Source organism: Lynx rufus, unplaced genomic scaffold (assembly GCF_022079265.1).
Source record: "Lynx rufus isolate CCGP_SWC_20201006 ecotype Redwood Valley unplaced genomic scaffold, mLynRuf1.p SCAF_18, whole genome shotgun sequence".
Taxonomy (NCBI): Eukaryota; Metazoa; Chordata; class Mammalia; order Carnivora; family Felidae; genus Lynx; species Lynx rufus.
The window spans coordinates 2,050,459-2,067,049 of record NW_025814832.1 but is presented as its reverse complement, the minus strand read 5'-3'; the positions used below and the strand labels follow the sequence as shown (position 1 = coordinate 2,067,049).

Here is a 16,591-nt window from a genome sequence, read left to right as displayed (position 1 = left end):
TTTTTTTTTCTATTTTTAAACATCATGTAAATAAGAATAAATTATGCATAAAATATAGAACCTCATAGATAGGGGCACCTGGGTGGCTCAATTGGTTGCTACCCAAAAGTTTATTCTGAACTTATGAAAATTTTTACCCCAAACTTGCTATACAAATAAAAGCCTGACTATAATGAGATGTCACGCACATGGAGCAAAACATTTGGGCTAAGATTGTTTGATGGTGCGGAACAGAGCATGGAGGGAAGCGGATGGAAAACTCCTCTGCCATTCTGGCTCTGAGAGTCAGCCTGCTATTGTCTACCCAGACAAGAGTTTCTACAGTTCTTAGAGCTACTGACATTTCTACCTTTTTTGTCTGTTCTATTAAGTACTTTAGGAGCACGACACAATAAAATCAGGAGTTGGTAAATTTCTGCCATTATAATCTGGAAGCCCCCTATACTATATTTTTATATTCACAAAAACAGAACTCAATGAAAATAGTATTTTTTAAAATGCCAGGGAATGTACCCAAGGGAAAACAAAATTCTGGAAAAACACTCAACAGACGTATTTTAGAAGGTAGCAATGGCTCAAAGAAGCAAAAGAAAGCAGAGAAGAAAACAGAGACTAGCTTGCAATAGGATTTCCTAGTATTATGGGATGAATCCAGTGCTATTTTTGGATGTTCCATGTGCTTCAGGATGGGGAAGAGAGTCTTCCTCCAAAACACCTCTACTGAAATGCCTATACATCATAACACTTGGCAGCTGAATTAAAATTTAAGATAAAAACATGCATACAAAAGGTTGACAAAATTCTAGATTACCTAATATGAGAAGATCAAAAGAATTGAATTGAAAGACAGTATCTGTTAAAATGGAGATCATACGATAGAAATGCTGGAAACACCATCTCTTTTCTAATAGTATCTGTTGTCAATACAGTGTCACTGTGATGCTGGGCACATCCAGTCTCTCCATCTGCCTTAAATAGCCTTATCTATAGGACATGTTTCAGGCAAGCAGGGTGAGGCTGGTCTGTGTCTAGGGGTGGCCCCTAGATTATTGGCCATGCACCAAAGGACCAACAGTTCATGGTAGTATTGTGTGAAAAGTTGTGCTTGGCCAGATCGCTCTCTTGGAAATTTAAAACAGAAGATTGGGGGAAATCTGTCAATTGCAAAGGGAAGCGATTGAGTGGCTGAGTCACATGAATAAGACTCTGATATGCTAACTCAACCATAGACCTTCTTTCTGCAGTCTTCTTTGATTACTATTTCATAATAAACTCCCCCTTAGCAATTGGGTTTTTAAGGTATTTTTACAAACTACAAAGGTATTCTTCACAACTCAGTAAAGTTAGGTGGGATTAAACTAGCCATTTTAGTGGGGTGTCTGGGTGGCACAGTCAGTTAAACGTCCGACTCTGGATTTCGGCTCAGGTCATGCTCTCACGGTTTTTGAGTTTGAGTCCTGTGTCTGGCTCTGCCTCTCCCTTGCTCGTGCTTACTCTCTCTCTTTTTCAAATGAATAAATAAACTTAAAAAAAAATAAGACTATAAACTACCCATTTTAGAGATGAGAAAACCGAGGCAGAATGGAATCAAATAATTTGTTAAGGCCACATAGCTTCTCAATGCCATAATCATGACAACACGAGGTAGCCAGCGGTGTTTTCCCATCAGACTGCTGATTTGAAGGCTGCCGTTTCCACTCACAGTTCTTTCTCCCCAGATATTAGCTACATCAAGGACAGTACCGTAAGGCAAGAACAGCTTCTCTCCTACCTGTGTGCTGTATGGTGGTGATCGCCTGAGCATTACACTGCAGCTGCAGCACGTGTTTCAGCATGGCCACTCCCCAGACATCCAACTCTGAACCCGACCCAGGAGGCACTGCCGCCGCTGGCTTGTAGCAACCGGCTGCTTCAAGTCGCCTGCACAGTGCAGAGACACTTAGAGCACAGAGAAATCTGTGCTCTGGGCTATGGTTTCCAGTATGTGGCAGGAGGTGGAAGACGGCATTGTAATTACTTTCATATTTCCCATTCAGATCACATCCTGGAACTGGGGGCTCGAGCATTTTGCCTTTGTTCTCACTCTCCCCTCCCAGGTCACAAGTGAGTGTTTGCACCAGAGTCTCTCTTTCAGGTGAACATGTGTCTCTGTTCCTAATCTCACTGCAAAGCTTCCTTATGACTTTGCTTGCATCCTCAAATCTAGCTACGAGAGTGGACCTCAGGGCAATGTGGCAGAAGACACCCAGTGTGAGAAGCAGCCCCCCTAGAGAACACTCCACACTATGGTACAGGTCCCAGGCCTGCTGCATACAGTCATGGCTGCAGTATTTGGCATAGCTGCACCCATCACAGGGAACTGTGGCCAAAGTGTGGTCCAAACATCGGTGACAGTAGAGGTCCCCGTTGGTAACCCTGGTATCCCACTTGCTCTCTAGGTGACGTAGCGGTGGCATCTCTCCCGGGTGAAGGACGCTCACAAAAGCGTCCTCCTTCACCAAGAGCTCTCCTGGGAGAATATCTTTTGTGGCAACCAAATAGCGGCCTCTTAAAGGGTCTGTGCGTAAGCTGACAGATGACGATGCGCTGGGGACTTGTCCATTCTCTCCCTTTAGGTCCATATCCTCCAAGGCTTTGGTTAGAGCTGCCGGGAAGGTTTCTGTGAGACTCTCCTTTTCTTGTGCCTTCATTTTCAGACGACAGAGGTTTGTCTGCAGAATCTGAAACTGGGCAGCTGCGAGGGTTGGTTTGGCAGCAAAGCTACTTTCAAGATCACTGATGGTCTGGCTCGCCTCCTGTCGTCTCCCCAGGGTCACCAGACATTCGGCCTTACGCAACATCATCTTGGGTTGCAGTCTCTCTGGATACCCGTGCATCTGCGCTCTCATGATGTCTTTAAGACACATCTGCAAACAGAAAGGAGATCCCCAAATGACCCTTGGTCCCTGCTTTCAGTGTCTATTGCAAATCGTAACAAAAATCTACAGGAAACTTATGAGATTATTACAGATGCAGCAACTATAACCACGTGCTAATTTCTTTAAATCATATTCTACCGTGTGATGTTTTGAGTGATTAAGTAATACTTGCCGAGGATATTGTGTTTGTCTTATTGAATATTCCTGTTTTGAGGAAGAAAAGTCTTACACACAGAAGTCAGACAGATCCGCATTCCACTACTGACTGCCTCTTACGAGCTGTGGGACCCTGTGTAAGGAACTTCATTTCTAAGTGTCTTGGTGTTCTCATCTGAAAAATAGGGACAACCTCACAGGGTTGTTTTAAGGATGAAATAAGGTAATACACCTAAGGTTGAAAAGAATGCGTGGGGCATCGTATGTGTTCAATGTATGATGATCACTGCTGCAAGAAGGGAATAGAAATAACCAATATAGGGAAAGTTATGAAGGGTTACATATTACACAAGTTCTTGCAATTGTTGTCCTCAATTGTCCAGGACTCTTTTGCTCAGGGCCTGGAGTTAAATTCTTGCTTGTCTCTTTTAGTTCAAAGGGCAATAGGTATGAACTTGTGAGTATTCAAAAAGTTCTTTAAAAAAAATTTTTTTTTAATGTTTACTTATTTTGAAGAGTGAGAGAGAGAGAGTGAGCAGGGGAGGGCCAGAGAGAGACAGAGACACCGAATCCGAAGCAGGCTCCAGGCTCTGTGCTGCCAGCACAGAACGTGACACCGGGCTCGAACTCGTGAGCCGCGAGATCATGACCTGCGCCGAAGTCAGACGCTCAATTGACTGAGCCACCCAGGCGCCCCCAAAAAGTTCTTAATTGTAGGGAATATTTTACATTTCTGTGGTATTCCAAAAAAGGACATGCCAAAATGACGTTTGAGAGCTTGTCCTTAGACCTCAACTAGGGAATGAGAAGAAAGTCGCCCATGTAAAGCCCACTTCCTCATAGGCATACACAGGCATTTCAGCGCAACGTGGACTTACCCTTTCAAAAGGCATATTGAGGGTGAGCTGCATTATTGAAGGGATAATCTTGAACATGCTCTACTCATTAAAAACAAACAAACAAACAAACAAGTAAATTGTTTGCAAACACTTGGAACCCGAAGTATTATTAGCAACATATCTCACTGCTGATCTCAACACTGAGAACTGCTGACCCACTGGATATAGTCCATGGCCCTGTGCCACGTGCCATGACTCTTTCTTGTCAACCAATACTGCCCCACATAATCACCTGTGATAGGTAAAATGAATCAGGAGAGAAAAAAATGAATCGGGGAAGAATAAATTTGGGAGGATACCAATTTTCTTCCAATTCAACTGACTGCAGCATGGCCTAGGTTTAGTGCTCTAAGGTAGGAGCAGAGAAGACAGTCTAGTCTTCCAGGGTACCCCCTCCAGATCCTCTCCAATCACACCATGCACCCTGATACTCACTTCATGCTGACCCAGGTGGAAGAGGGCTGCAGAGCGATTGGCATAACACAGTGAAATGTCTGCAGTGTGAGGCCTTGAATGTGATATTCCCTGCAAAACAATGAACCGGTTAAAAGTATAAATGGGAAATAGCATTAAAAAAAAAATCTCTACACCCAATGTGGGGTTCCAACACATGACTCCGAGATCAATAGTCATGTGCTATACCAACTGAGCCAGCCAGGCACCTAGAAAACAAGCATTTCTAAAGGTTTTGTTTTGTTTTTTCTTTCTTCCAGATAAGGGCTCTGCTATGAAAGATGGTATGAAATTCGGAAAGTTACTGGATCTTTTTGTGCTTCAGCTTCATTTTTAATTATCTCAGAGCAAAGCTGTAAAGATCGAGTGAGGAAATAAATATTCAAAGCACTTTGAAGATAGCAGCATCAAACACCACTTCAGCCACAAACAATCCTAAAGGTAAATGAAAATGGAGGAAAATATTGCAAGCACAATCCTGCACACAACAAAGGGTGAGTGGCACAAATAGAAATCCACAAAAGAAGAAACACTAATGATACTTATTTCTTAGAAAACAAATAGTTAATTTATTTGTGGATAGTAAAATATATGCAAATGGAAGCACACAGGGCTCCTTTCCTTCTACCACCAAATTGGCAAGGATTAAGAATTATCATAAAGGTAGCATCTCAAATCACTGGAGAAAAAAAAAAGGGATTATTCAATAAAAGTATTGTGACAAGTAAGAAGAGAAATAAAGTTGGCCCTCTATTTATGATAAACCTTTAATTAGGACAAATTCTCAATGGATCAAAACCTTAATGTAAAAAATGAAGCTCTCAGAGCACTAGAAGAAACTATGGGAAAAATCTAAAGCGATGTTGGAGTGAGGGATCCCTTTGTAACTATGACACAAAACCCAGAAGTCACAAAAGGTTAATAAATTTGAGTACATAAAATATTTCTTGAGGCACCTGGGTGGCTCAGTCAGTTAAGTGTCTGACTTTGGTTCAGGTCATGATCTCACTGTTTGTGAGTTCAAGCCCCACATCAGGTTCTCTGCTGTCAACGTGGAGCCTGCTTGGGATCCTCTGTCCCCCTCTCTCTGCGCCCCCCAAAAATAAATAAACACATTAAACAACTATTAAAAAAACACATTTTTTTACAGCAAACCAATAAAAGCAATATCAAAAGGCAAACATTGAACCGGAAAAAATATTTGTAACTCATGTCACAGGCAAAGGGCTCATTTCTTTACTTTATGATAGTTCCTGCAGATCAATAAGATGATGATCAATAATTCAACAGGAAAATAAGCAAATGATATGAATAGAGAGTTCTAATGGGAAATAGAAATGGCTCATAAACATATGAAAAAACGCTCAGCCTCATTCATAATCAGCAAAATGCAAATTAAAACTCTACTGGACCTTGAAAACATTATGCTAAGCGAAATAAGCCAGAAACAAAAGGACAAATATTGTATGATTCCACTTACATGAGGTACCTGGAATAGGCAATATCACAGAGACAGAAACAGAACAGCGATTGTCTGGGGTGAGGGGGAGGGAGGTATGGAGAGTTACTGTTTAAGGGGCACAGAGTTGGTTTTGGTTGATGAGAAAGTTCTGGAAATGTATGATGATGGTTGTGATGTGGGAAACAAAGGCAAAAGGAAAAAAATTAAAATTTCCTTACTACTTACTGCCCATTGACATGTCCTTGAGACAGGCCGAGCAACCCTCCTCTAGGAACTCAACTGCCTGGATGCTAATACTTTGCTAAGGGCAAAAGGCTTAGCTTAGCATTAGCCCGACCTCCAGGATCCTGTAAGTCTTCTTTAACATATAAAAATTCCTTTGGAAACTTCCTTTCTCTCTAACACCCCGAGATATATGTTGGCAATCATCCTCCAAGCTTATGGCCCACTGATACACATCTGAAGGATCTCAAGACTGAGTTTTTACTAAACAATAATAAACTACCTTCTCCTAACAAGAGCTAGCCCCCTCAAGGTCCTGGAAACCTTGCTTCCACACTCCTTAGAGACTTACTCTACCCCTCACCCCCTCCCAACTTGAAGATATATAGTCAAGGGCTCTTCACAACCCTAGTGCAGCTCTTTCTGCCCACGTGTCCTGTCCCTGTGCTTTAATAAAAACCACCCTTATTGCCCTGAAGATGCTTCAATTCTTTCTTGACCATTTGCTGCAAACCCCAACATTTCCACATCAGTTAAACAGCACTGTAAGTGTACTTAACGCCACTGCATTGTATACTTAAAAATGGTTACAATGGAACATTTTATGTAATGTATATTTTACCAGAGTAAAAAAAGTTTCCATCTGATAAATTGGAAAAAAAAAAAAACCCGACTATACTGAGAAACCATTTTTTAGCTATCAGATTGGCAAAGATAAATAAAGCCGATAGCACATGGAGTCATCAAAGGAGTGGGAAAATGAGCATTCTCATATGTTGCCAGTGGGAGTATAAGCTGGTCTCATGATTATGAAGGGCAAGTTAGCAACATATATATGTATTTCATATATATATCTGTATCATTTATATCTCCATTAAACCAGCAACTCCTCTTCTAGGAATTTATCCTACAGATATAATCTTTTACCCCAATGCTTAACCGACTGAGCCACCCAGGAGCCCCTCTTTTACCCCAATGATAGGTACAAAATAACATACATGCAAAGTTTCTCAGCATAGAGTTGTTTGAAATAGCCAAAGATAAGGAACAACTTAGATCAATTACATATTGATCTATAAGATGCTGGCTAAATAAATTACTACACATCCATATTAGGTAATACCATGCAGCTATAAGAATGAGGAAGCTCTTAATGTTCTGAGGTGGAATGATCTTCAAGATATTATTAAGTGAAAAAAGCATGGGGCTGAACAGTGTATATTTATGTAAAAAGTGTATGTGTGTGGGGGCTCCTGGGTGGCTCAGTTGGTTAAGCGTCCAACTCTTGATTTCGGCTCAGGTCATGATCTAGAGGTTCATGGTATCCAGCCTGGAGTAGGGCTCTGTGCTGACAGTGAGGAGCCTGCTTGGGATTCTCTCTCTCCCTCTCTCTCTGCTCCTCCCCCACTTGTATGTGTGTACGCTCTCTCTCTCTCAAAATACATAAACATTTTTAACAAATAAAAATAATTGTTTTTGTTTTTTTTTTAAAGTGTATGTGCGTGCAGGAATGGGAGATTGTTTGTATTTATTTATATATGCTAAATACCTCTGGAAGACACATTTAACAGTGCTGGGTTCTGGTGTTAGGTAAAGTGGTGGCCAGGAGACAGAAGAAATAGACTACACTGTGTATATATTCTTGTACCTTTTGAATTTTAACTATGTAGACACATTTCATATTAAAAATAAATAGCTAAAATAACAAAATCTTAAAAACTAGTATTGATGAGGATACAGAGAAATGAACATTCCCATATTCTACTAGAAGGGTTGTTAACTAGTTTTTTCCTAGAGAACAATCCAGCACCAAGTACCAAAGGCTTAGAATAATACATTTAAATTGACCCAGCAAATTGTCTTCTAGGAATTTATCCTAAGGAAGTAATCAGATGCGTAAAAATATTTACATAGAAAGACACTCCTTGTAGCCTTGTGATACCAAGCAATCTGTCAACATTAGGAGATGTTAAATCAAGCATAGTTCTCTGTAATGGAACACTAAACTAGCCATAAAAAAATCATGTGCTAGTGGAAAATTTAATAACACGAGAAAATGGTCACAATAAATTGTTGAGGGAAGAAAGCAGATTACAAAACAGTAAGTGCAGCATTATCCCAATTTTGTAAAAGAAAAACATATTTTCAGAGGAAAAAGTGTCAGGATGGATATAAGCAAAAATGTTAACAGTGCCTATCCCTGACTATGTGACTTTTTTACTCCTTATGCTTCTCTATATTTTCCAAGTAACTTACAAAACATAGTGCTTTTATAATCAGATAGAAACAACAAATATTATTTAAAAAAAGAGAAAATAGCAGGTTTGTAGAAAATTGCAAAGTACCATAATCCCCAAAATACTAGCTTCATGAAATAGGAAGGCTCATCTCCTTTCACATACAGAGCAAACCTTAATTTTTTTGTCTGATTTCCCTTCTTATTTTACTTGTTTTCCTTGAACAACTTCCCATATGATCACATTTCTGATGCACATGCATAAACTTGAAGAGATTAGCTCTGTAAAAAGGAACTATTAAGCCACTTACCAGTGGATCGTTACTTAATTCTTCAGGAATCACGAATTCACATTATTCAACTAAATATAACATTACAATTTAGGGTTCTTATCAGTTATAGAGGCTATGGTTAGAAGTCTGAGAGTTGTTGGAAAACTAATTCCAAATGTTAAGCTTAGCCCTGTTAAAGATTCAGAGTAAAGGTGTTTACCCTTCAAATTTACACTCATTCTTTTATTTAAAAAAAAAAAATTTAATGTTTATTTTTGAGAGACAGAGTGTGAGTGAGGAGGGGCAGAGAGAGAGAGAAAGACACAGAATCTGAAAAGGCTGCAGGCTCTGAGCTGTCGGCACAGAGCCCAACACGGGCCTTGAACTCACAAGCCGTGAGATCATGACCTGCGCTGAAGTCAGATGCTTAACCGACTGAGCCACCCAGGTGCCCCTACACTCATTCTTTTAAATATACAAGATCACAGACGTGGTGAGAGGATTGGTACATTCCTGCCTTAAGCCCATATTTATCTCTTAAAAATTATGGACGGAAGTCTCTCAGGGATCTTGTTTCAGTTTCTATGATGGAAGCAGGACAATAAAAGCCTCAGACTGTTAAAAGCCACTCTTCCTGATCAAAATCTAGCTCAGTGATGCTTAGTTTTTATTTTATTTCATTTCATTTCATTTCATTTCATTTCATTTCATTTCATTTTTTAAAGTTTATTTATTTCGGGCGCCTGGGTGGCTCAGTTGGTTAAGCATCCAACTTCGGCTCAGGTCATGATCTCATGGTTTGTGAGTCTGAGTCCTGCGTCAGGCTCTGTACTGACAGCTCAGGGCCTGGAGCCTGCTTCAGATTCTGTGTCTCCCTCTTCTCTCTGCCCCTCCCTGACTCATGCTCTCTCTCTCTCTCTCTCTCTCTCTCTCTCTCAAATAAATATTAAAAAATAAATATAGGGGGGCGCCTGGGTGGCGCAGTCGGTTAAGCGTCCGACTTCAGCCAGGTCACAATCTCGCGGTCTGTGAGTTCGAGCCCCGCGTCGGGCTCTGGGCTGATGGCTCAGAGCCTGGAGCCTGTTTCCGATTCTGTGTCTCCTTCTCTCTCTGCCCCTCCCCCGTTCATGCTCTGTCTCTCTCTGTCCCAAAAATAAATAAACGTTGAAAAAAAAAAATTAAAAAAAAAAAAAAATAAATATAGGCATACCTCATTTTAATGTGCTTCACTCACATGGCGTTTTTTTTTTTTTTTTTTTTATTACAAAGTAAAGGTTTGTGGCAATCCTGCACTGAGCATGTCTATCAGCACCATTTAATAGCCTTTGCTCACATTGTTCATTGTGTCTCTGTGTTACATTTTGGCAATTCTTGCCATATTTCAAACTTTCATCATTATATTCATTACGATGAGCTGTGATCAGTGATCACGACTTGCTAAAAGCTCAGCTGCCAGTTAGCTTTTTTTTAAGCAATAGAGTACTTTTAATTTAAGGTATGCACATTTTTTTGATATAATGCTATGGCACACTTAGTAGACAATAAATAGTGTAGTGTGAACATAACTGGGAAGCCAAGAAATTCATTTGGCTAGCTTTATTGAGATATCTGCTTCATCGTGGTAGTCATCTCCTAGGTACTGCTGTATCTGTTGACAACCTTCAAAATGGGATTTAAATAGGCTGTGACAGTTGGGCTTATTTTCCTTTCCAAGTTAACCTAAGTCATACCGGTTGTAAGCGAACACTGCAGCTGACCAAACACCTAGCTGGCCTCTAAATTGGGACTATCAAACCAACAGCCTCATCAATACAAAGGGCACACAATTCAGTGACAGCTGACAGACCCGGGCAAGGCAGAGCCATGGGCCCAATAAGCCTATTGCTACAGGGTATCTGAGAGAATTTAGGAATAGAAGTTTCTTGATGGAATTCAGGACGCGTATATGCCTTTGTTTTGGCATATAACCAACGGCAGAATTCTGCCAGTTTTCTTTTTCAAATTCAGTTCACAAATTGTAAACAAGGGAACCACTGGCTACACAAGTCAGCAGTAAGGTTCTGTGACCTGAAGAACTACGCATCGCGGAATCGCGGAATCGTTGGTAGCCCCTCCTGCTGAGATGCGGTGCCTTACCTTAGAGTACAGCACTGTGGCTCCCATATAATCCTTCTGCTGAAATTTTTTGTTTCCTTCTTCTCTGTAGAAAAGGGGAGCGTTGGGGTCCTTTTCCACCAGGTAGCCCCTAGACAGATTTTGTAAAAACATCTCATCCTCGGATCTTCATGAAGAAAGAAACAAAACAAAAAAAGCACACATTTGTTATTTCAAGGGAAGTACCTTAACCACTGCACTTGAAACGTCGTGAGTACCTACCTGCAAAACACGGGGACACATGAGGTTGTCTGTATCGTGTAATGTGAATGGGGGGGGGAACTTATGGCCTCAGAGGCATAGATACCAGAATTTCTATTTAGAGGACAGAATGCTAATTATTTATTTTATAATTACCACCCCTACGATAATGTATCATAAAAAAGCTTGGGTGTGGAGAATAACATAATACATGGTTTTGTAGCAGAGTATTCTCCACTTAAACTGTGTTGAAAATACTTGAGTGAATGGCTGACAGAAGGAGGAAAGAGGGGGAAGAGGGAGGGAGAGGTAGGGAAAGAGAAAGAGAAAATGAAAATGAATCATAAAGTAAATGTAGTAAAGTATTAACATTTGGGGAATCTGAAAGAAAATACTGAAAAGAAAGTCACAGGCTCCAAATGGTATCACTTGTTAAGGACCCAAGTCAGTAAACCAAGACTTAATACCTAAGCTGACTGCAGTTGCAAGACCCCAGAAATGTAACCTTTAACCTCCAGATAGGAATTTACTGGTCAGCACTAGTAAGTTTACTGACAGACCCCTTCCATTCATTCGCCTTAGGAGGGTGACCTTGCCTAAAACAATGGATTCTTTGCTAATAATTTCCTTTTTCTCCACACTCTCTCTACCTTTATTTTTTTAAGTTTATTTATTTATTTTTAAATATTTATTTATTTGAGAGAGAGAGAGGGAGAGAGGAGCAGAGAAAGAGGGAGACAGAGAATCCCAAACAGGCTCCCGCCGTCAGCGAAGAGCCTCACAAGGGGCTAGAAACCACAAACTGTGAGATCACCACCTGAACCAAAACCAAAAGTCAGACGCCCAACCAACCAAGCCACCCAGGCATCCCTAAATGTTTGTTTATTTTAAGACAGAGAGAGAGATAGGGGGAGAGAGAGAGAGAGAGAGGGAGAATGAATGAGGATCTCAAGCAGGCTCCAAGCTGTCAGCAAGGAGCCCGATGAGGGCTCAGATCTCACGACTGTGAGATCAGGACCATGATATGATGACCCTGAGATCATGACCTGAGCCGAAATCAAGAGTGGGGCACTTAACCGACTGAGCCACCCAGGCACCCACATCCTCCCTACTTTGAGCTGTCAGCGCAGAACTGGGTGAGAGGCTCAAATCCAGGAACTGTGAGATCATGACCTGAGCCAAAGTTGGAGGCTTAGCTGACTGAGCCACCCAGGCGTCCCTCTACTTTTAAAAACCTTCCCTTTTCCATAGCCCTTTGGAGCTCCCTTCTACTTGCTAGTTGGGATGCTGCTCAATTCATGAATCAATTAACAAAGCCAACTGGATCATTAAAATTTAGTTGGTTGAGGGGTATTTGACTTAGGCTCAGGTCATGATCTCGCAGTCTATGAGTTTGAGACCCACATCAGTTTCTCTGCTGTCAGAGTGGAGCCTGTTTGGGATCCTGTCTCTCCCTCAATCTGCTCCTCCCCCATGCTCGTGTGTGCATGCGTGCTCTCTCTCTCTCTCAAAAATAAACATTAAAATTTTTTAAAAATAAAAATAAAGTAAAATAAAATAAAATAAAATTTTCTTGGTTGGGGCATCTGGGTGACTCAGTCGGTTAAGTGTCTGACTCCTGATTTTGGCTCAGGTCATGATCTCACAGTTTGTGAGTTTGAGCCCTGCATGGGCTCTGTGCTGTCAGCTAGGAGCCTGCTTGGTATTCTCTCTCTCAATCTCTCTCTCTCTCTCATAAATACATAAATAAACTTAAAAACATTTACTTGATTGAATTTTTGTTACTTAACAAAGTATATTACTTTGTTATACTTAATATACTTAACAAAGTATATACTTCTTAAAGGTATATACTTTTAAAAATATACTTAACAAAGTATATTACACAGCAATTATTTGTACTATTTTTATAAATTTTATTGTAAAAATTACTACTACTATTGTAAAATTACTATTTTACAAATAATTCTGAAATTATTTCAACCTGAAAAGGCTAAGTGTCTAACTCTTGGTTTAGGCAGGGGTCATGATCTCACGGTCTGTGAGTTTGAACACTGCATTTGGCTCTGTGTTGACAATGCGAAGCCTGCTTGAGATTCTTTCTCTCTTTCTTGTTCTGCTCCTCTTCTGCTCTCTCTCTCAAAAATAAATTAATAAACATAAAAAACCCCACAAATAAACACACACACTGGCAACGGAGAATACACCATTCTGCCAACAAGGAGAAACAGAATACCCTAGACTCTCTCTTTAACTGTAAAGAAAGTAAAATATGCATAATGTGAAAAATAAAAATTCCCTTTTTAAAAAATTCTTTAGGGGTGACTATGTGGCTCAGTGGGTTCAGCGTCCAACTTTGGCTCAGGTCATGATCTCACGGTTCATGGATTTGAGCTGTGTCAGGCTCTGTGCTGACAGCTCAGAGCCTGGAGCCTGCTTCAGATTCCGTGTCTCCCTCTCTCTCTGCTCCCCCACCCCCCCACCCTTGCTTTTGCTCTCTCTTTCTCTCTCAAAAATAAACATTAAAAAAAGTTTTTGTTTATTTTTGGGAGACAAAGAGACAGAGTGGGGGAGGGGGAGAGAGAGAGAGAGAGAGAGAGAGAGAGAGAGAGAGACACAGAATCTGAAGCAGGCTCCAGGCTCTGAGCCGTCAGCACAGAGCCTGACGTGGGGCTCAAACCCACAAAGCGTGGGATCATGACCTGGGCTGAAGTCAGACGCTCAACCAACTGAGCCACCCAGGTGCCCCCCAATTTTTTTTAATTTTTAAAATATGTATTTGTTTGAGAGAGTGAGTAAGCAAGCAAGCATGAGTGGGGGAGGGGCAGAGATAGCAGGAGAGAGAGAATCCCAAGCAAGCTCTGTGCTGTCAGTGCAGAGCCTGACGCAGGGCTCAATCTCACAAATCATGAGATCATGACCTGAGCCCACTCAGAAGCTTAACTGACTAAGCCACCCAGGTGCCCTGAAAACTAAAAATTCTCTTAAGCATCTCTTCTCAAAGAAATTGAGATCAGAAGTGTAGAATGTTTTTCAAATTTTTGTTTACAAAGACCCATAATAAGAAATATCTTTTACACCGTGATTCAGTCTGATGTGTCTATGTACATATGTATTGAAATTTCACAAAACATTATCTTTACTATGTATGAGTTAATATCAAATATTTTATTAGTATTTATATACAATATAGAAAAATATCAAAATAAATAATATAAAAAGGAAAATTAGAAATTTTAATTAAAAAATTTTAATTTAAAAGGTGTGCTTGCCTGTTCTAAGTTTATTCCAGTCTAAAAACAATACGAGGATAATACCCTATGCATATCTGGTGAACCATAGAGTCTGTTGTTTTTTTTCCTGTTTGTTTTTGTTTTGTTTCAAATTAGGGTAAATCTGAAAATCCTAGTTCAAGCAAAAAAGATTGTGGTGAATAATAATTATAGCAAAACTCTTCTTGCCTAACAATGGATACTCTTTATCTTAATCCAAAATGATGATAAATTCAGTGTTGTGTAATTGTTCTTTAGTGCAATTAAGAACTAAGCTGCAATAATTCATTCTTTTCTTCAGGCACCAAGTTAACTCAGTAATTGATTCAAAGTTTTGAAAAGCAAATGGATGTTCTTTTTCTTTTTCATATTCCAAATTTTCTTCTGGAATAGTATGATAAAAAATTTGAGGAAGTGAGATAAAACAATTTTTCTTTCTTAAAAAATATATTTATATATACATATATTTTGAAGATTAAAAAAATTTTTTTAATGTTTATTTATTCTTTGAAAGACAGAGTGTGAGTGTGGAAGGAACAGAGAGAGAGAGAGAGACACAGAATCTGAAGTAGGCTCCAGGCTCTGAGCTGTCAGCACAGAGCCTGATGTGGGGCTTGAACTCACAAACCGTGAGATCATGACCTGAGCTGAAGTCGGACGCTAAACCCACTGAGCCACCTGGTCACCCCTATTGTTTTTGTTTTTGTTTTTTTGAGAGAGAGTGTTAGAGGGAGAGAGAGAATCTCAAGCAGGCTTCACACCCAGCATGATCCCACAATCCTGAGATCATGACCTGAGGTGAAATCAAGAGTTGGACACTATACCGACTGAGTCACCCAGGTGCCCCAAAACAAATAATTTTTTTTTTACATTTATTTATTTTTGAGAGACAGAGCACAAGTGGGGGAGGGGCAGAGAGAATGAGAATCTGAAGCAGGCTCTTAGGCTCTGAACTGTCAGCGCAGGGCTCGAACTCATAAACCGTGAGATCATGACCTGAGCTGAAGTCAGATGCTCAACCAACTGAGCCACCCAGGTACGCCAAAACAATTTTTCTAATTATTTTTACTGTGGTAAAATACACATGACAAAATTGACACTTTAACTATTTTTAAGTATACAGTTCAGTGGCATTAAGTACATTAACAATATTACGCAATTGTCACCACTATCCATTTCCATAACTTTGTCACCATCCCAAACTGAAAACTCCGTCCTCATTAAAAAATAACTCCTCAGGGGTGCCTGGGCGGCTTAGTGGGTAAAGCATCTGACTTCGGCTCAGGTCATGATCTCATGGTTCGTGAGTTCAAATTCAATGTCAGGCACCCTGCTGTCAGCACAGAGCCTGCTTTGGATCCTCTGTCCCCCCCCCCCCCCCGCCCCTCTCCTGCTTGTGCTCTGTGTGTCTCTAAAAACAAATAAATAAACTTAAAAAAAAATAATTTGATAACTCCCCATTCCTCCCTCTTCCTAGCCTCTGCTAACCTCTATTCTATGTTCTGTCTCTATGAATGTCTACTCTAGGTAACTCAGATAAGTGGAATCATATAATATTTATCCTTTTTATGCCTAACTAATTTCACTTAGCATACTGTTCCCAGATTCATCCATGTTGTAGCATGTACCAGAATTTCATTTCCTCTTATGGATGAATAATACTCTATTGTATGTAGATACCACATTTTGTTTATCCATTCATCCGTGGATGGACAACATTTGGGCTGTTTCCATTTCTGGCTATTATGAAAAATACTGCCATGAACACTGGTGTGCAAATATCTGTTCGAGTTCTGTTTTCAATTCTCTGGGGTATCCATGCAGAAGTAGGGTTGCTGGACCATATATTAATTCTAGTTTTAATTTTTGAGGAATGACACTGGTTTCCATAGTAGCTACACTATTTTACATTCCCACTAGCAGTGCACAAGGCCTCCAGGTTCTCCACATCCTCACCAACATGAGCTATTTTCTGTTTGTTTGTTTTTTCCTAGTAACCATCCTAATGAATGTGAGGTGGTATCTCACTGTAGTTTGGATTTGCATTTCCCTAGTTATTAGTGATGTTAAGAGCACCTCTCCAGGGGTGCCAGGGTGGCTCAGTCAGTTAAGCGTCTGACTTTGGCTCAGGTCATGATCTCGCGGTTCATGGGTTTGAGCCCCACATCAGGCTCTGTGTTGACGGTTCGGAGCCTGGAGACTGGTTCAGATTCTGTGTCTCCCTCTCTCTCTGCCCCTGCCCCACTCATGTCTGCCTCTCTCTCTCAGAAATAAATAAACATAAAAAAAAAAAGAGAGCACCTCTCCATGTGCTTGTTGGCTATTGATATATCCTTTTTGGAGAAA

General features: G+C 40.4%; 1 protein-coding gene across 2 annotated transcripts in view; it reads right to left on the bottom strand.

Moving 5' to 3' along the window:
• The window catches only part of SMYD4 (SET and MYND domain containing 4), a 47,013-nt gene that overhangs the window by 17,400 nt on the left and 13,022 nt on the right, over nt 1-16,591 (bottom strand). The window contains exons 3-5 of one of the 2 annotated variants that reach the window (XM_047081007.1): nt 10,755-10,899; nt 4,409-4,498; nt 1,772-2,906 (exon numbers count right to left, since the gene is read on the bottom strand). In XM_047081007.1, the coding sequence (XP_046936963.1) occupies nt 1,772-2,906; nt 4,409-4,498; nt 10,755-10,899 (1,370 nt within the window). The remainder of the gene's footprint in view (nt 1-1,771; nt 2,907-4,408; nt 4,499-10,754; nt 10,900-16,591) is intronic. The other variant, XM_047081008.1, reaches the window with a different exon arrangement.